Source organism: Chiroxiphia lanceolata, chromosome 5 (assembly GCF_009829145.1).
Source record: "Chiroxiphia lanceolata isolate bChiLan1 chromosome 5, bChiLan1.pri, whole genome shotgun sequence".
Lineage (NCBI taxonomy): Eukaryota > Metazoa > Chordata > Aves > Passeriformes > Pipridae > Chiroxiphia > Chiroxiphia lanceolata.
In genome coordinates, this window is record NC_045641.1 from 40,068,249 (window position 1) to 40,089,691 (window position 21,443).

Genomic DNA, 21,443 nt, shown 5'->3' on the forward strand with positions numbered 1-21,443 from the left:
TTTAGCAATTGCTTTGTGAGATTCGGTTAACATCACGTAAAAAATGGTTCTCAGATTCCGCACACAGACAGGTTTATGTAAAATATATAAACATTTGTCCAAGTTGTTACAGATTGCATAAATATGGCATTTTTACTGTTGCATTTACAGATGTGCATGTACAATGATATGCAAATAATCACAATCTGATTACAATCTTTGAAAGGTACTTGAACCTTGCATCCAAGTAATGCAATGAATGAAAAATGCCCACCAAAGAATTTAAATAGCAACTTATAACATGGTTTAAATTCATAACAAATTTCAATGTCTTCTCAGTAAAACTTTCACACATTTAAAATAGTTTGTATTCCTTTTATTTGTATATGTCAAAATACAATTTTTTTTTCCAAAATAGTGGGTTTTGCAACTAGTTTCATGCAGATACAAGGTCTGCTCAGTACTACCAATAAAATCAATATAGCACAGTAGCCATTCATTTTTTAGATATAAAGAATAAATAACCTAAATATAAAACACTAAAATATTAGAAACATGTATTTAATCATTCACAGGCACCCAAACTTTACCAAATATAATCCAAAATATGCCTAACTGTCTTGTAACAGAACTCAATACGTTGCAGCCATTCAATTCTTTATGTTAGCGTAAGACAATGGAAGTCCCTATGGTTCAGACCCACCTCTCATACAGATCAATAACAATAAGATATCTCAAACTATCCGTGTACCTTTAAAATCAAGAATCCTGAGCTTGGTAGTAAGAGCATAACCTTACATCTTCAAAAAACCAATCAACAGAGAGAGGACATCATGTCTTCCTTACCAAAACATATCCCACCCCCATAAAATTAACCCCCCCTCCCACAAGTAGGCAGAACACCATGACCTTTTTAAATGAAGGGGTACAAATTCACATTTAATATAGTATACAGTATAATCAATAATACAATAGCTACTACAAGCTTTACAATGTACAATTTGTTTTAATGGCTGATCTGTTCAGTGGTTTTAGGCAATAAACTATGTGCCAATAGGATGTCATATTTTGAATGGTTTAGTGAAAATATAAAAGCTGTTTCTAGCAAAACCGATCTTCACTTAAGTACTTTTTTTTGTTTGTTTTTAAAGGCCACTGAAATGTATAAAATGGTCTGACATGATGGTGTTATTAAACTGGATGCCTTCTCACATGGCAACAACAGTGCATATAAACATTATTGTGAGTGTAATGGGTTATGCTTCTCAAATGTTTTAGTACGTTACTTTGGCTAGCACAACAGTTTTGGACAGCACTCAGATAAATACAGGTATGTGAAATGTAGTGAAGCAGTTATATTTATGCATTTTTTTATTATGGTGAACACTATCAAATGAAAAAAAATGGGAGAAAAAGATAATAAAGTATTTTATATAGTTTAGACCTTTTGTAAAGATAGGGCTCCATACCATGTACAATGTCTAAATTCTTTATACCATAAAAATTAACGAACTTTGTTAAACACACTATTCTGGATAGCCTAATTTGCAATAACAAACATTTGCAATAGGGAAATATATTCAAGCATGCCACGTGGTGGTCTGAAAAATCAAACCAGTACACATTTATATATACAGCATCACTCAGTACCTGCTCAAATGAATGTGACGATTACAGGATCTAACATCTTTCACTACAAACTTCTTTTTTTTTCTTTTTTTTAAAGTGACCAATAAAGGCAGAAAACAGGACTCTTAAAATATTTCTAATTTCAACTGACTTTAAAGCATTTTGTATAGGAAATAAATGCATATTGCACAAACAGTGAAAGCAAATGTTCCACCAAACATCTCTGTTCCAGGTGGTTGGACAATACAACTCTAGTTAGCTACACAAATATGTAATTCAAAAGGGCGTGGTGGTCTCTGCAAATGGTAAAGCTGTGAAAACACTGTACAAGAAAATCTGGTACATGAAAATTTAGAAGGAAAAAAAATCCAAACTTAAATCTTAAAGAAAAACTGAGTATAGGAAAAAACTGGGAATTGTGGCACAACAAAAACATTATTGAGTAACTGTCTTCTGTGAGAGCTGAAAGCTTTTGTTGATGTAAAAGTGTTTATGTACAACTAAGGCTTACTGGTTAAATATCTGAGGCGTATCTGGCCTTGAACACTTTCCTTATTATGCTGTGGCTGTAAACAAGATTTCTCAGTCATTTTATCTTCTCAGCAGCTGCATTTTAACAGAAACAATGATCTTGATACAAAAAAAACACACAGGTAAGAAGGTGTTTGGCAGGATATCTGAAAATGACAGTCTCCGAGGGATCTTCCCACACTTCCAGTGACTGCCATACCATGGTCCACTGGAGTTACTAGTGATGTGCAATACCGTTATTTGCTGCTGCAGTAAACCCTTTATTTTGAAAGTTTGCTTATAACTCTGATCAAGGCCCCATTTTCATCTTTTAGCCTCTGGTTGTCTGCCTTCAGGTCTGGTAGCATCTATGAAAAAATGAAACGTGATGGTTATTTGCTGTTACACCCCAAGTAAAAGCAGCAAGACTTCACTAGCACTGAGGGTAAAAATCTTTATTCAGCTTAGGTATCTTGGCAGTCCTTGCCCTTCATATCAGCAGTTCAGAAAAATCTCACCTTTTAGCATGATACATTTAAGAGTTAGAGATTAGGAGTTTTCATTTGCTTGGACTAGATGCACTAAAACTCAGCAGTGCAGATGACCAGCCTCTGACAAAAGCATTTATAGCATGAGGAAAGTAATGAAATACTTCAAATTCCAGAGGGGGGGGAGTTAATTACCAACAATTTGAAGAGTCTTGTCTGCACTGCACTTGCACAGTTTCAAAAAAACATGCTGTGGCTAAGCATCTCTACCACTGTGCTATTGGATGATTTCATCCTGATCAGACAGAGTGTGATTCAGCTTGTTAGCTCATAGCATTTATCTTCCAATCACTTCCAAACTCATGTTGAAGCACGTATCCTGTAATTTGAGATCATGTCCCTGAATAGCACAGTTCACACAAGATCAGATCACTGAAAGAGATCACAGAACACCAGGCTGCATACTCAGGCATACAAGTTAGGAGATGGCAAGTTACGGTTGCCACAGGAGATGGATGACACACAAGCACAAAAGCTGAAAGGCAGAAGCCGAGTGAGGTGAGAGTTGGGACAGGGTCAGACAGGAAAGGAGGACAAGTCAGTGCACAGAGGTTGGTACTGAGAGAATTTAACTTGCCAGAGAAACCAGAATTAATCTCAGTAGTTCTCCATAGCTACATTCACACACTGATAACAAAGCACGTTATCATAGTCATGGCTAAATTACCTATACGGATTCTAGCAGCAGGTTTACACAGGAGGTAACAGCCTATTCCTGCACAGTGGTTACTCAGTAACCTCAAGTGCAAGTGTATGCAGGAGGTCCAAGTCCAGCTGCTGACCTATGTAACAACTGTTACACAATTTTTGGTGATGAAATTTTCTTGGCACTAGTTTGTTTTCATTTTATTCAAGCAAATTGTACTTCCAATCCCATTATATTCAAAACACTACTATGGAAGAGAAAGAACTGAGAAGTTTAAAAATGCTGGGTTAATTAACTGTGCTACACCAGAGGCTTCATTAATACCTGTCCTTGAAAGGATTCCTGTCCACACTCAGTTCATGGAAATGCAGACCCTCTCACAGAGTGAAACACGATAGGTGCACTGAAAATGACTGAGGTTACAGACCTCTAATTTATCTCCCTGCAAATATCAAAGTATGTGAAAGGAAGATGACAGGTGATCATAAAAAGAAAAAAGGTGGTCTCTACAAGAATATAGGTAAAAATTATTCTGCTACCCTGGATTCCAACTCTGCTCCATTCTGGAGGTTAGGGGAAGCCACCTAAATTGAGCTGTTCAGAGAGTCAGAGGGAAGCTTCCATTATAGTTAAGTGAGAGCTGTGCTCTGAACAGAAAGTGATGTGAAAATGCTGATGGACTTTCAAAAACCATGTCAAGATGTTAGAAATTGGGCAACACAAGCGATCATTTGGCAATATTGAAGTACTACTTGTGTTAAGTTTTCTGAGCTGTAAAAAATAACTACTGTTGTCCAAGATAGGGGTCATATCCAGATCATATGCACATGTACCACATTTGTGCTTGCACCTGTAATATTAGGATAAACTTGGGGTGTTCTATGGCATGTATCAGCAAACAATGGAACAGCCATTTGTTCAAGCAAACCAATTAAAACCTTTCCCTCCTCTTTTTCATTCTGTTATGGATTTCATACCAAAGGTACTGGGTGAAACCACAACAGCCTTCATCTAGCCATGCATGGGGAAGCAGGGGAGTCTGGCTTTGTTCTGGTTAAATAGGTATCTCAACAAGTATTGTTGTGTATGCATTCCAATGAAACCTCAAAGTAAATCCAGGAATGTCGCAATCCTCTTTCAACTCACTGAATAGGGAGCTGCAGCCCATAATGCTTAATTATGCACAGACAGACCCACACAGTGGCATATTTTCTGGTGAATTATTTTAACAAAATAGCTTTAACATAATCTGGTACCACTATATATCTGCAAATCTCTGTAGATAGATTTTAATCCTGATTAATAGGTAGAATTAAGAAAATATTTTTCCTTTTGTTCTGAATCTGCTAAAGAATAGGGGAAGACTGGTAGGAGACAAAAGGGTTATATGACAAGAGGAAATGGCTTTAACTTGCACCAGGAGAGGTTTAGATTGGATAGCAGGAAAAATTTCCTCACCAAAACAGTTGTCAAGCACCTGAACAGGCTGCCCAGGGAAGTGGTGGAGTCACCATCCCTGGAGGTATTTAAAAGACCTCCAGGTAGATGTGGCACTCAGGGATGTGTTTTAGGGGTGGCTGTGCTGGGCTAATGATTGGACTTGATGATCTCAAGAGGTCTTTTCCTACCTAAATGATTCTATGAATAACAGGAGATTCATCGGGAAGGATAAGCACAACTAACCTAAAATATTTACGCTTCTTATCCATAGTAATCCCCACACACTTTAAACCTAGCAAAACCACATAATTTTCTTGGAGCAGTGCATTTCTATGGTACTCAAACTTCTCATGAGGTGACAAGATACACTTTTAATGTCAAGAGGCAAGAAACAGCCCCCTTTGCAGTAAATTCAGTAAAATTATAGGTATATACTGCACTTAACACTCTGAATTCCAATTTGTTTCTCACCAAAATTGTGAAGTATCTTCCTGTGCTGAGATTCTTGACTAAGATTAAAAATGCACTATTTTGCCTATTTGTATCATATGATTAGCTACTAACTTTGCAGTGCTGTCATTGAGCAAATGATTATTCAATAATCGCTTGACATATGTGGAGCCAACTCAGATCTATACAGTAATAATAATGTCTGTGTTTGCTGGAGGATTTAACAGTTTTTACATACAAAACAGCTTGGTGAATAAAGATTACAAAAAACTCATGAACTGTGAAGGTACCTGCTTAGATTACTCAGACACACTGCTGTGGTTAAGCTACTGTCATATTGTCAAGCCTTCCTCCTATGTTTCCATTGCTTTTCTTTTACTAACCAGGCTCCTCAAGCTCTACAATGATCTGCCATTGAAAACTCGCTCTACAGAAGGGAATACTGAATATTTTTCTGTGGTTAACACCCTGAACTGGTTTACCATGGTTAAAGGAATGCCAGTGCTAGTAAAAAAAGATGGTATGGATGTGTAGCTGTGGACAGCAGGCATTAGATTAGTTCAACTGTGTTGAAAAACCACATTGTTAGCTGAGGCTGATGTAAGACCGGCCGCCCTAAAGGGACAGCTCTCCCTCCTCATGCAGCAGCATGATCCTGTTGCTTTCTGCATGTTAGTTTAGTGATTGAACAACGCTGGGGTAAGATGGATCAAGTATTATAAAGAATAAAGGGATTTGTTTTCAGTCAGGTCAGTGAGCTAACTTGCTCAGCAAGGGTTAACACAAGGGGACATTAAGGAATGCAGGGCCTGGACCAGGAACAACTTTTCTATCCACATCCTCTTTATTTCATGCCTCTTAGTGGGGAAAACCTGAGATCAGATTCTGAGCAGAATGTACACTCATTGCCTTCCTTGTAAAGTGGGAAGGTAGGTAGATGAGAGGAAGAAGTCTAGCAAGAGTCACTCTGCAGAGGCGTTTTATTTTTTTCAACTATACATCTTAAAAGCTCACTGAAACCTCCAGCCTAGACAGTTGTTATATAAGAGGAGGAAGAAAGGTATATAGATTTGGTGTAGAATGAAATGACATTTTGTTCCTCAAAGAAGTTTTGAACCTTCAGTGGGTTTCTGTAACAGCCCTGCAATAACACTAAGAACAATAGACTAGAATTTTTTTCCAAGATGAAACTCAAAACAATTGGTACCTTTAACAGAAGGGGACTGAACCAATCTGACACACTAGGCAGGTTTTTTTGTGTCTGTGTTTTTAAAGTCCATGCATTGTAGGACTCTCATCTATGACTGGAATGCCTACATGTATAGCAATATAAATCAATAACTTAACAGTGCTAAAAACTGGATGTTTTAAGCTGTCTAGGTGTATATAAGTATTGGCAAGAACCACATGGGAAGTTAATATGTGTAACTAATAACTGACTTGAAATTACAACACATTTCTGAAACAAAACACTTTGATCCCCCCCTAAACACTAAAACACACAAATGTAAGAAATAAGGTTGCTAATGCAACTGTTCATGAATGCACAGTACTGAAACCAGTTCTTAAACATTCTTTTGTCAAGACTAGATTTGTATCAATTCTATGCACTTCACTTAAACTGCAGTATGAAAGCTCAAATCCTAATTTCAATTTGTTGGAAAACTAGAGGCAAAGCTATTTGAGCATTTACTCAAACATCAAAATAAGGGACTGACTTCAGTGTATGCTCATGCAAACTCAAATCTTTTCAATTGTAGCTGAGGTTTTAATATGTCAAAGGTCTGGATCGTTGCCAACTCATCTTCAAGGACAAGGTTCAGTGCTAATAAGGGCAATACCACACCATACCAACACATCTGCAACACCTGTAGTTGGTACACCGGACATCATGCTTTAGCCACACTTCCAGAACTGAGAAGCAGTAAGTCAGTTTTTGACACACAGGTGTTAATAGTAAAATTCTGCCCAAGCACAAACTGAATGTCAACACCTGCCTGGCTACACAAAGGAGAAGGAAGAAATTACAAGTCCACAGAGCGCAGTTGCCTACAGGACCCTGACAACTTGGCAAGCACTCGGGTCAAGGCCCTATTCTCTGTCACCAGTCGCTCATTTATGTGTCTCAAAGATTGAATCTGCTTTATTTGTTGCAGGTTCTGCAGGAATCAAAGAAAAAGGGGTGAAAGCGAGAAAAAAATCCACATATATATTATGTTTAAAAGAATTAAAGACGAGCAAAATTGAAAGAAAACTTAGAAGAGACAGCCCTGTTTAAAGTAGATAAGTTGCTGTGAAAGGAAAGTATCAAAGAAGTGGCACATTCCTGAAAAGCAATCTAAGAACCAGCAGTGATTAGTCACAGTTTTCCAAAACAGTTCAGGATGCCTTAACAATGAGAGCTATTCCTGGAATTCTTCACTTAACATCCTAATTGCACAAACTAAATCCCCTATTCAAAAGTCTGTAAATAATGACACATTTAACATATACTTTTACACGACTATGCAACAAACAATAGGAATAGTATTTAATCTTTAATTCAAAACTTTCACATACTGCTTATTGAAAGTAAACTTTTGAAAAAAGCTTTTGAAAAAATATTCGCATTCTTTATTTTTATCAGAAGCCCAACCTTCCCTAACAGGAATTTACAGGCTGATGATAGAAGCTTGCATCCCGTCTTCCACTCTTTGACAGACAATTATTGTCCTCTGGTACAGTTTGCTTTCTAAGTATTTAACTTCTGAAGACCCCTGAAGGAACCACAGACATGGTGTCCTCCCTTACAGTAAATTATCTTGGTCTGAATCCAAGGTTGCTAGAGGCATCACGGTTGCCTTCTGCCTACATCTGCCTGTCAGCTTCAATTATTTCAGCAGAACTCGGTGCATGTATTTTAATGAAAAGTATTTGGAAGTTAATGCCGTTTCCAAGCACCAGAGGGAGCTAAAAAATGAGCTTGAAAGGAAACTTCTTATTAATCAATCACAAATATCAAATGTCAAAATAATGTTGCTTTCACATTTCACTTTAATTCCATCAGTTTGGTTGACTGTGCCCAATATTTATATCAAAGGACATAATAAAAACCAAACCTGCCAACTTTCTCATCCTTCTTAATCATATCAGAGAGTTTAACATTGCTAATGAGGATTGGTTAAAAAAAAACCCAAACCAGAAATGAAATTTATTTTAAGTATTTTAGTATTTTGCTTCTGGGATTCACTTTACACATAGTTGAAAAAACCAGAAATCAATATGGTAAATGTTACTTATTGGTCAACATCTGAAATCTATCTACTGTTTTTTGTTAACTAAAACCTGATTTTTCTTCACAGTATACAAATGGAAGTTTTTCTTTTGATATTGTAACATGCTGTCTAATATATAATTTATAGAAGATGAGATAAAGATTGAAGCAACATTTAATGCTTAAGTATCTATGGAATTATAGGCTACCATTATTATTATTAAATAATTTAATATAATTTAATAACAGTAATTAATAAGCTAATAAAACTTATGAGTATCACATGAAAATCACAGACTGCAATTCCATCTTGAACGTAGTCAAGATATATTTCACTCCAACCATCTCTGAATGTTTCTTGTTAACCAACATGTTATAGAAGCCTAGGACTTGGCACCTTCTCAACCTTACACGTCTGACTGCTTATGCCAGCTTCACTACGACTTATGTATGACATGCAGCTGGAACTTGGTCATTTTCTAATGACATTATAGAAACCAGTAATACTGCCAGACTACGTCTCACTGACACAATAATACACTTTGTTATTAATAGTTTAATGTGTAATAATTTACTTACTTTCAGTTCCTCTTCCATTTCAGATATCCTTCTTTCTAGCGCTCTTCTTTCCTAAATCAGAAGGTATGTATTAACACTGAACAATACAATTTTTTAAAAATTACAGCTTCTAAATACTGTGGTAACAGTGAAATACTTCAAGTTTCAAAGATCATACAACCAAAAGCATAGTGTGGACAGGAAACTCGTGGTGGCAGTGATATATAGAAATTTTGTCAATATGGAATTTTAATATCTAAGGAGGAAGAGATATAGAAATTTATATCAAGTCCTGCATAATATACCCCTTTTCCTTTTCAAAAATTTAGACAGGTTGTAAGAACCACTTGTTTGGATTTATTTTTCATGAGCTAGGCTTTTTTAAGAGCTTAATATCCAAGAAATGCAGAAAATGATCAGAAACAAACAAGAATATTAAAAGATAGCAGCACAAAATTGTAAGCTTTCACAGACAAACAAATATAGCTGAAACATCTGTCTCAGCCCAGTGGGATCTGTCCACACCCCAAACTGCAACCTAGTGCTGATACACCCAATTTATATTATAGGACTTAGCTGAGTACCAAAGAAATCTAGCTATGTAAGATCACCTGTTTCGAGTAAATGTTTCCTGAATATTTTCTGCGTTTCCCATATAGTTTTATTTTGTTTTTATTTTCCTTTTTACCTGAGAAGTAGGAGAAATTATCCTGTCTATAGAACTTGATTATACTAATTACACAACCAAGCTAGCTTATTGAAAGCTAGCTTAGTGTTTTCTATACTCCACTGCAGTCTGCAGTGCAGACACACATCCATATTTCTAAATGATATTATTTTGTTTAAACCTATTTTTCAACACATCTGATAGATGAGCAGTTAATGCAATAGAATTTGGGATTTATAGCTTGATTGCTTGCTTTCCTGTGTCAGACAATGCAGTGTTTCTCATTTAAAAGCAGCTGCAGTTATCAGTACTCTACATTCAGATTTTTCCAGAGTGTGAAAGGCAAAAGCAACAGATTATTGCGAAGTGGACATATGCATCTGCATACAACAGTGTTATGCAAACAGCAAGCAGCATTGACTGAGGTGTGTAAAACTTTGGTTAGATCATACCGCCCAGTAGATACTGACTCTTGCCGGCCACCTTTCAGATATAAATCATTTGAATTTAGTTTAATCACAGTGCAGTTATACCCCAACATTTTCCCATTATAGCAAACAACTTTAATTTTTATCAAAGTAATGTATTACTGCAGTTTTTAGTACATAATGTACTTAACTCCTTCGAGTTAAGACCTTTCTGATAATGATAGTAACGGGTATAATAAATACCAGCAGGTTAACTGATGTAAGTAACTAACATAAACCCCACGCCATCTTACAGTACTTAGAATTGTATCTAGCTTTATGGAATATCATGTATTATGTCTTCTTATATTAAGAAATATTCAACAATTCCTGCAATTACCACGAGATGAATGGATGAATGATCAGATAAATTTCAAAATTCCAGGTACCTAGAAATTGTTAAGCCTTATGATGCATTTTCTTAACTATGTTGAGGTTGTCTAAGAACAACTATTAGCAATAAAAGCTAATTCGATAAAATCTTTATTTCATTAACTTTTTTTATACTTCACATTATGTAAAAGAAACAAATGGACTGGTCTAGATATAAGATTCTTTGTAGAACCATATTGTTCCAATTAGCTGAAGCTATGCTCCTCTTTTTCCTGAACTGCTTACTCTCTTAGGAACTGCCTGGAGAATGCCAACACATTGCAGTTTTGCTGGGAAGATTTGCCAGTATTATTTGATTAGTTCCTGGACTCAAAGGAAGGGTTTGAAATCTATGCAGTCTAAAATTTTATGATAAACTTCCACAACTCTGCAAGGTATGCCAAGGAACATTTGTAACTTGTAAATAAGAAAAAATACATGCTAGTCTCTCAGCTTATAAAACACAATAGCTTGTTTGTATTTATCAAAGCAACTAGGAGCTACAGGCTTGTGCAGTGAGACTGAGGTACAGGGATACACACAATGAAAAATTGACCCCAGAATGATACAATTTTTAAAAAGTAAAACCAAACATATATGCCTACATATATTCATTTATTCAGTAATACAAAAAAACCCCAAAAAACACACGTCTCCAAAAACCAAATTCCCAGCTTAGTAATTCTAAGTTTGGGGAAAATTGGTTAAAGGGACCTACAGTTTTCTGAATTCTAATCCAGACTGAAACCTGGCAGTTTAAGTTTCATTACCATATCTCACAAAATTCTGCAAAGGACTTTTAGCATATTTGTCAGAGTGACAGGTTGTTAATGAAACTTTTATTTTTGCCCATGTATTGCTAGGACCTTGCATCTGTGATCCAATCTGTACCCCCATCCCCAAAGAAATAGCCCCTGTCTGGTAAATAGTTCTCAAATGAACAATATTGACAATGCATCACCAAGTCCCATCATGGAAACCCACTTCTGAAGGCTCAGTCCAAATAAAATTCAAAGCCAGTATTTTTAAAACATTACTACCTTGCAAATACAGGTTTAATACATATTACCATTTTCTTTACTGAAAAGGTATGTTTCAGCTTGAAAATGTCATAGTTCAAAAATGCCTTCAGGTTTTTCTCTGTTGGCCTTTTATTTGTTCCAATTTCCCCCTCCCCTTTCTCTATGTAATTTATATAAACATCTCTAGTTTTATATTTTATCTTAGTGAATTCATATACTTGGATAAGTATACTTACAAACATTCTACAATTTCTTTCTATTTGACATTTATATTGTTACATTACACATTATAAAGGTGTATTCAAAATTATTCTTAAATTCTGAATTTGATAAGCTTTTTTCTAGAGATCAGCTATTGATGACTAGTGGCTGAGAATCCTGCTTCAGTCACTTTCAAAGTAAAAGAAACTCCAGATTTTAACAACACAGGAAATACAATCGCAAATATATTCCTGATTTAAATTCTTGTCCAAAAAGAAATTTGTAATTATAAAGTACAAGGAACATCTAAATCTTATGTAAATCATGTTTCAGCAATACAGCATTAATTTTTTTTACCTGCTAGCTTTATTACTAATATATCTAGGAAGAATAACACTTCTGAAAGACATTTTCCTGTTGGACTAAATGTCTTTTTGAAAAAAAAGGTGCAAGAATTTCTAATACAGCCAATTGTTTTAATAAAATGGCCTATTTTGGGAAAAAAGTAAAGTAGTAAAAGTCTATCTATGCAGCACTCCATACGTTACTATGGAACCTATATAATAATGGATGCAGCTAAATCTATTAAGTAATTAAATGTGCACTTGTGTGGCCATGATAGCAAGCAAGAAACTAATTAAAGCTGATAATGAAACTTTTCTACTGATGAAATCACTGTCTACAGTAGGATGCTCAAAAAATCAAGGAGAAATAGATGCTAAAAGGCTGTTGCAATTAACTGGAAAGACTATCAAGGTAAAGATAATGGAACTTCAGGAAGTGCCTGAGAGTATTTCTACATCTTCATGTGCTCCTATAAAATCTACCAATTGTTTGTTTATACACCAGACAGGCTTGTAAAACTAAAACTTGTTTTCTTAACCTAAAATACTGAGAGCAAATACAAAAGGCTAATGAATGTAAAGTTCACCAGGGATAAACAAATGTTTACCATATCAGTTATAACTGTCAAAGTCCATTTGGTTTTTTTCCTGTTTAAGTTTATAATGTGTCACTCCAGGATCAAGGGAGAAGAAAAGAACAAGTGGTCACAGTCCTGAAGGAAGCCAAGACCACCACAAAACCAATATAGTTTGCTTTACATTGCTGTGAAACTAAACTTTTATAGGGTTGGATTTTAAACTAGCATGAAACTACAGCCTAAAATTATCATATGCCCAACTTCTGAAATAATTCCCATAGTTTATCTCACATATGAATTTATTACATGACTTCTTTCCCATTCAGTTTAGGGTTGTCTGACCCTGATGCCCCTCTTCTCACACTGCTTACTCCTTCTTCTCCTCTCCCTCCCTGCCGTACTATCATATTCCCTCCGGAAAAAGTTACAGTGTGAGAAAAGAGACAGATAAAGATTAATTTTATATCATTTGCAGGTTTAAGGTCTCATGTCTGTGAGGTACAAACAGCTATTTCATTACCAACAATAACTGGTGAAAGAACACAGGTGCCTCTGGAAAGCTCTGAGGAAATTAAATTCACTGAATCTTGGAAATGCGTTAGAAGATGAGACACTGAATCTGCTTAACCCTCTGGAATGCCAACATTGTTCTGGATGAAAAGGAACAAGCAGCAGGTCCCCGGAGGGCAGTGGGGTTTAGAACCTGGTTATCATGAATGAACAGGCAACATGAAGGCAATTCTTAAGAGTAATTCCATCTCACAGTATCTCACATTCATTGCCACTTTAAAACCTAAAATCCCAAAATCCTCTAAAAAATGCAAGTTATAAGAAAGTCCTCTGTTCCTACTAAACTATATCCAAGCCATGGGTTGCAAAACAAACTAAACTAAAGCCTGAATTGAAATACTTAAAAATTCTTTGGCAGAAACTCACCCTTTTCTCCATTTCCAAGAGTGATCTGTCAGCAAATCTTTCTTGTCTCTGAAACACAAAATTAATAAAGACATTGATATGTGTTCTTAAACAACACAGAAATGAGGAAAAACAATTAGACATTTTTGTATTCTGTCTGAAGTATGTCTTCAAAAGCATTTTAAAATGTGTTCAAGGAAGTAACACTGAAATAAAGAATGAAATGGATTTATTATGAACTTCCTCTGTAACCATTCCTTTATTTAATCACTATACAGCCTCAAAACAAATATCTTTTAAATGACATTTATGTGGTACACATGGAAAACACTTAAGAACAGGTAAATTGTGGTAAGCATGATCTGGGAATACAAAATACTCTTTCAACAGCAATTTAAGACAAATCTAACTTCTGCTACATGTTTAGTATTACTGTATGCAGCAGTGTTATCAACAGCAGTTATCCATAACTGGAATGCACTATTTGCTCTTCATTTCCAAGATAAAGCTATCTAACCAGCCAGGAAGAACTGGCAGTTATGCCAATCTGCCAGCAGGTTTATGAATTAATCAATCAATCCTGACTGTCAGTTTGAATATAAGCTTAACAGTGTAGAAAGTGTTTATTCCTACCCTGCAAACAAGTTGCATGCAGACCCATGCTGGCAAGAACCACTACTACTTAACTAGGCAGGAGGCAGTCTCACAGATTTTTGTTCACACCTGAAGAAGAGAATCCTGCGCTCTTTTCTCCTTAGAAACAGAGGTACTCTTCTCCATTCCCATCTTTGGATAAAAAACAAAGCTGATGCCTAGTAAAGAGTGGCCCATAACCTGGGGTGCTTCTGGTTTACTATCAACTTTGCCAGCTCAGTACATACTTTTTTGTTTTATACAAACCTGAGTGGTCTTCTCCAGCTGTAGCTTAAGATCTGTGAGTTCCATGTTGGTGTCATGTAACTGTGCTTTCAGTTTTTCATTTTCAGCTAGAATCTGTTCATAAAGCTAAGAGAAAATATTCATTAAAAAATACCAGATAATAATTCAGTGAGATTAGCTGAAAAACTTTAAAAGCATGATTGAACTGCACGTAAAATTAACAAATACATTAAGGGTAGTGTAAAAAGTAAAATAAAGGTGTTTATAATTAGCAAGCACTGTAAAGAACTGTCACCAAATATTTCTAGGAACAAGTAGCTTTTGCATAGGGAGCACAAACCTTACACATATTAAAAAAATACTTGCCACCTTTTTTTCTTTGACTTTACAGATTACACCACCACAGTAAACTTCTCAACAAATTCTTCCTCTATTTTAAAGCAAGACCTAAACATAATTTTACCTTATACATATGTAAGCTAGCAAACGTATAAAATAAAAGGCTTCACATATGCGCAGATCAGCTTTAATGACACAATCAAATAAAAAAATAATATGATAGCATTTGTCATTAAAAAAAAGATCTTGGCTCCTCTGGATTTCTCCCTTTCCTTAAAGAGAAAAGTGCAAAAGCCAGCAGCTGTTTTGTAAATGTGCATTTTCCCCTACTGTAGTGGTTGCTCTGTTTCTCCGTTCATCTTAGCTGCTTTAAGTTTGTGATGCAATGGGAGATTATTTCCAAACGGTTTATGAAAAACAGTAATAACGTTCTACTTCTGCACCAAAATTATTGGACCAGATACCTTCTTAAAATCAGGACTATCTTCTTTTTCTAGTCTACTGGAGTACGGTTTTCGATCTTCAAGATAACTCTGTGATCCCGATCGTCCCTGTGCTGAATCGTAGCGATCACCTGAAGACATGCTGAGGGAGCCCGTATCATATCTGTAAAAGGAAAGTTCTCATTTTAATCTGCCTTCACGCTCAAACTGAGACCACTCACTGTATCAAACACTGAGTTTGCTGCTACCCAGCTGAAAACAACCAAATGCAATTATGTATTTTATTTAGACCACTACCTTCTAACCTGATGCAAATTTAATTTTTACATTCCCTCAGTACTGCAAGATTCTCTGTGAATGTGTTTTCAAATTGCTCAGTCTGCAGAGCAACGTATATAGAAAAATATTTTCAATTAAATAATTTAATTCAAGCAAAAATTCTTTATTTATAAACAGGACATATTCTTTAAAAAATGTATTAGTTTAATTGAAGAGTTTTAAAAAAGTAATCTCTAAAATACTGGCATACATGAATTCTGAAAGTTTTATTACAGAAACCAAGATTTCAGAACTTTGTTGTGAATTCTAATATTTCAGTAGAAGTAGTTTATGAAACAAATCTTCAGCAGTCTTTATCCTAGTAATCACTAAATTACAACTGCTATTAATAAAGTTTAGACTAATTTCACACTATTCCTTCTTCACTAATCATACGCTAAAGCAGTTTTATTTAACAGATTTTCAGCAGAGACAGAACATAATAAAATCCAATAATTAATTCTAAAGGTCTAAAAAGAAATCAAACCCTTTTAAAAAATACTATTTCAGCATTTACTTATTAACAAGTCCTAAGGAAATATGATTTTCAGAGGCTGTAGTACTTTTCTTGAGGTTACACAGGAAATTTTCAGTAGGTATTCTAAAAGAGGGGCAATAAGAACCTCTTGTCTTCTTTGTAAAAGCTGACTCCATGCTGATAAATCTGTGGGGAATATCCACTAAGTTCTACAAAATGGCTGCCTTCAATGCACTATAAATACAGAGTTCAATATATTCCCCCCAATTCAGTATTCCACCCACACACAGAAAAAAAATCTCAATACTGTAGCTTTACAATCATATTTTATACAAAATTTAAGTATCATTACAGCCCTTTAAAGCTCAAACCAGCTTAACTAGTGGGGTTATGCTGAATTTGTACATAAAGAACTTAAATGACAATATGTGGAGAAAAAGTGTAACAGTTCTAGATTAATTTGTTTAAACTGCACATACCTTGAAATGCTATCACTCTGAGTTGAGAAGAGGTAAAAAAAAGAGAAAAAGAATAATTCAATAATAGTCAATATAAATATATAATAGTCAAATAAAAGTCAGTAATTTAATTCAATACAATATATAACGATCTGTGAACAAATATAGCTAAACAACTATATTAAATGCACACGCTATCCACCAGTAGGTATTGTCTGAACATTTCCAAGCTTCAATTTTGTTATGTCTGGAAAAGAAAAGAAATATGTGCTACAATATGCTTGCCAAAATATGATTTATAAGGATGTTAACATCACACTCTAAAAGTCTTGAGTGCCCTAAACACTGGAGTAATTTCAGCAGTCAGTACATTCTGTTATTTGCCTGCCTGTTATTAAAGGCATCAGAACTGTGTTCCCTGAATTCACTATTCCTTCTTCCTCTTCTCTAACATATCTATAATAACTTCAGCTCAAACTAATGATACAAATTAAGCTACAGGATAACTGTTTCAACACAGCATGACTGGAAACAAGTTACTACACCACCAACATAAGGAAGTACTTATTATTTATTTAAATAACATAGTTTCATTTTTTATATTACTTTCATTCATTCATTCCAGGTGAATCCACAGGCACAAAATTCAATCACTTTATTTGACAAGTGAAATTTAATTAGAAGTGATGACTTAAGAGTAAGGGAGTGCCCTTTAAGCATTACATCAGCCATACAAACCTTTTTCCCCTCTGGGTGGTCAATACAGATTCATAATTTATTCCAATTATAGTAACAATCTTGAGTGCAGGCATTTCAGTCAAGAAACTCTACTGATGTATCATCACCTGGACATCCTCCGATGTTATTCCCCCAGCAGTGGCTGAAGCCTTCCCATAGGGTGTTTTTTTGGAAGGTGATGTGCCTTGCTTGGTTTTCTTTTACAGAAGTAAATGGTAGTTTTTCAATATTTAGAGGAAAACAGCTGCATTCTCCACAATAGACTCAATTTTCCCTCTGATACCCTGAAGTACATTTACTGCACAGAGGATATCAAAAGTACATGCTATAGCCTAACCACTCCTAATAAAACATTGCTATTTTCTGTTAAGAGCATGAATAATGATGAGAATTAAGAGATTTTGTAGAATGTCACAGTTAGGTGGCACGCACCTATACAGAGATAGTTTTCTTTTGGCTAGTAGCCTAAAAACTAACTCTCATCTAAGCAGGAGTCTTACCTTGCATCATCCATCCTACGTGTAAGCATGATCAGTGTGAGATTACAGAATTCCGCCATGTAATCAATGACCTACAAAAATCCCTTTTCCACTGATTCCTTCTCTGGGTGAGAACAAAATAGAGGAATTTTTGTCCATAAAAACTTTAGTTTTCTATTTTTACAAGGACTGTTGCATGCAAAAAAATGCTAAGCTGGTCCTTTTAACCTTTACCTACAATGTAGGACAGCCACTATGAGAAGTAAACTATTCTTAAATATTTCTTAGCAAACATGCTTCCTAAAGGCTGTTTTTCTTTGCTTCCAGTGGACTCCCTATGGTGCTGCAGTAATGTGAAAACTTTCCAGATCTCCATTCCCATGCTGCATTATAGCTTCCCAAACAGAAAGGCAAGTTATTAAGTCACATAGAGACCACTTTAGAAACAAAATTTTCCAGCTACACAGGGGGACAAAAATGAAGTGCTGAGGCAAGAGAGCAGTAATTACTATAGGCAGGCAAAGACAAATGCAGCCCATTCCTGCTCTCCTGGCTGAGGCTGGGAACCTGAGAAGCCAGACAAGGACGCTGTAATCTTCAAAAAACTGTCCTTCAGCAATTTCTGTTCCCCAAAAGCTGTGAATCCCTGCTCCTGTTGCCCCAGCACCATCCTGCCTCCATACCTCACTGAAAGAGCCTCAAATTTCTCAAGCACATGCCTGTTCTTGCTCCCCTCACTTTTCATAGAATGTGTTTGGGTTTGGTTTGGAGGTTTTTTTGGTGGGGGTGGTGGTTTAGCAGTCTCAGCTGTTTTCACTATTTTCTCCTTCAAAATCAGTCAGTTCTGCTTAGTTCAATTTTTGACATTTGATAAAAATCTGTGAAAAAGTGTAACTGAGAATCTGCAAACTTTGCATAAAGCTTGTCTGAGGACAAATGATGCCAACAAAGATATGCCTGTGCATCCAAATCACATGAGATGCGTGTTCTTTGTACAGTCATAGAACTGAGCAGACTCAGCAGCCACAGTTACATTGGCAGCACAAAAGCAGTAACAAAAAATTAAAACATACGTATCCTTATCTACACAACCTGACCCTGCACTATCACTCTATACAGACCCTGGAGACCAAAATAAACTGCATATTTGAAAAAGTACACTAAGCTTCTAGACAAGCACATTACATTTTAGAGAGGTTACAATAATTACTGGTCATGAAAATAAAATATTAAATTCAGGTGGAATTTTCTGTACTGTTATAAATGAGTGTTTCTGTAGAAGTGCCACAGCAGTGAAACCAAAAAACAAAATTTGAATACAGCATTTAACCAACACTATTAATCCAGTTTCTCATGTTTACTTCCACAAAACTGGAAGACCTAGTGACATTTATTATCCTAACATCGCTAGCTCCCACCTTTCAGAAATCACATATCTGATCTCTGGCTAAGATAAAATTTCGGTCCATTTCATTATAACCTAACCACAGTTGTAGTATCTAGTCAAATTACTTAGTTTTTGGGGTTTATTTTTTTTTAATGCATCATTCTGAAAAATAAGCTTCACAGAAACGCATTTTGACTTAAAATCCTTCATCTACCACAGTAATCTTCTGACTTCCTTATTTTTAAATGGCTATCCTAAAACTTAGTTCTAAGACTGTCCTTAAGAACACCACTTTCCTTTAAGTAACATGGCATTTTTTATGCTAATGTAGAAATTTTCTGCCCTTAATATTAAAAAGCCTAAGCAAAATTTCATGAGAACAACATCCAGCTGTAAAAGTGCTTAGCAAAGTCTAACTTTTTTTTAATAGCTCTCCTTTATGGACAAATGATCAGCTAAGGAGTCAAAAGACAGTTCTGAAGTACTGAAAAACAAGAAATTCAAATTGAAATCTTACAAGACAGTTCCTTCAAAGACCTCCAATGTGAATAAAATAATGATTTTTCTGATTCCTTAAAAAATTCAGGCTAGAAACTATTTTGTCTGAGGTCCTTTAATTTTCTCTGTTGCATGCACACAAGACCCCCTCTCTTTAGTTAGTTTAAATTCCTGAGTTACCACCAAAGCCTTTGGAAGTTTACAGTTACCACTTTCCACCTCTGGCTTCTAGCTTCACCAATAAAAAAAATCAGCAAATAAAAGCAACAACAGCATCATTTAAGGAAGTAATACAGATTTTCAGCATTCCAAACTTTGTCTTCCAAATAACAGTACATCAAAGAATCAGCAGAATTGAATGGGTTAACTATTTTCTGAACATCTGACACTGTAATTCTAGTTTACTCATATCTCTTTCTTCTCTTCTAGTATTTTCTGCAGCTGATGTGACAAAAGAGCTTATATCAACTTAGCAAAATCAATTTATGTGACAGGGAACTGGTTCATACACTCAATTTGTTTCAGAGCTCTCCATACATTCCTATCTGATATTATATTGATTTATAATGAAACCAATTACCAACGTCTTCTTAGGAAGTATACAGCCTAGGAGAGTGTTTTGACTCCTAAGTCAAGCCATGATTATCACAGAATCATTAAGACTGGAAAAGATCCAAGATCATCGAGACCAACCTTTGACTGAACACCACCCTGTCAACTAAACCATAGCACCAAGTGCCACATCCAGTCGTTTCTTCAACACTTCCAGAAATGGTGACTCCACCACCTCCCTAGGCAGCCCATTCCAATGCTTAACCACCCTTTCAGTGAAGAAATTCTTCCTAATGTCCAACCTGAACCACCCCCAGAGCAGCTTGAAGCCATTTTCTCTTCCCCTGTTGCTGGTTGCCTGGGAGGAGAGGTCAATCCCCACCCACCTACAACCTCCTTTCAGGTAGCTGTAGAGAGTGATAAGGTCTCCCCTGAGCCTCCTTTTCTCCAGACTAAACAATCCCAGCTCCCTCAGCTGCTCCTCATAAGACTTGTGCTCCAGACCCTTCACCAGCTCTGCTGCCCTTTTCTGGGCAAGCTCCAGAACCTCAATGTCCTTCCTGCAGTGAGGAACCCAGAGCTGGACCCAGAGCACCACACTCGAGGTGTGGCCTCACCAGTGCCAAGTACAGGGGGACAATCATTTCCCTGATCCTGCTGTCCACACTCAGGATGCCATTGGTCTTCTTGGCCACCCGGGCACACTGTTCGTTCATGTTCAGCCAGCTGATGACCAGCACCGCCAGGTCCTTTTCCCCTGGGCCACTTTTCAGTCACTTTTCCTCAAACCTGCAGGACTGCAGGCGGTTGTTGTGACCCAAGTGCAGGACCCGGCACTTTGCCTTATTGAACCTCATAAAAGTGGCCCTGGCCCATCGATGCAGCCTGTCCAGATCCTTCTATAGAGAGTGCACTCAATCCCCTCATCCAGGTCGTTGATAAAGACATTAAACAGGACTGGCCCCAATACTGAGCCCTGAAGAACCCCACTCGTGACCAGCCTCCGGCTGGATGTAGCTCCACCACTCTCTGGGCCACTTTTTAACTCAGAAAAAAGTGCACCTGTCCAAGCACTCTCAGTCAGCCAGTTCTACACAGAAACACCACACGCACATTCTACGAAAATTAATTTCTACAGAACAGAATATGGCGTAATTACAGATTTAAGGATAATAGGTACTACTGGGAGGAAATGAAACAGGACTATGCATTTACATTAATGTGACACAGAAATAAAAAATACAGTAAACCAAAACAGCACAGAATGAATCTCTTAACTACAGTATTTAAGAAAT

At 36.3% G+C, this 21,443-nt stretch overlaps 1 protein-coding gene across 4 annotated transcripts in view; it reads right to left on the reverse strand.

Annotated features, from left to right (window-relative positions):
- Positions 1-21,443, reverse strand: part of PPP1R12A (protein phosphatase 1 regulatory subunit 12A) — a 113,145-nt gene continuing 91,702 nt past the window's right edge. For 2 of the 4 annotated variants that reach the window (XM_032687735.1, XM_032687734.1), the window contains 7 exons: positions 16,516-16,532; positions 15,262-15,403; positions 14,480-14,584; positions 13,601-13,648; positions 10,133-10,163; positions 9,035-9,085; positions 1-2,486 (listed from right to left, as the gene is read on the reverse strand). In XM_032687735.1, the coding sequence (XP_032543626.1) occupies positions 9,054-9,085; positions 10,133-10,163; positions 13,601-13,648; positions 14,480-14,584; positions 15,262-15,403; positions 16,516-16,532 (375 nt within the window). In that variant the 3' untranslated portion in view covers positions 1-2,486; positions 9,035-9,053. Of the gene's footprint in view, positions 2,487-7,199; positions 7,362-9,034; positions 9,086-10,132; positions 10,164-13,600; positions 13,649-14,479; positions 14,585-15,261; positions 15,404-16,515; positions 16,533-21,443 lie in introns of all 4 variants that reach the window. The other 2 variants (XM_032687732.1, XM_032687733.1) reach the window with 2 other exon arrangements.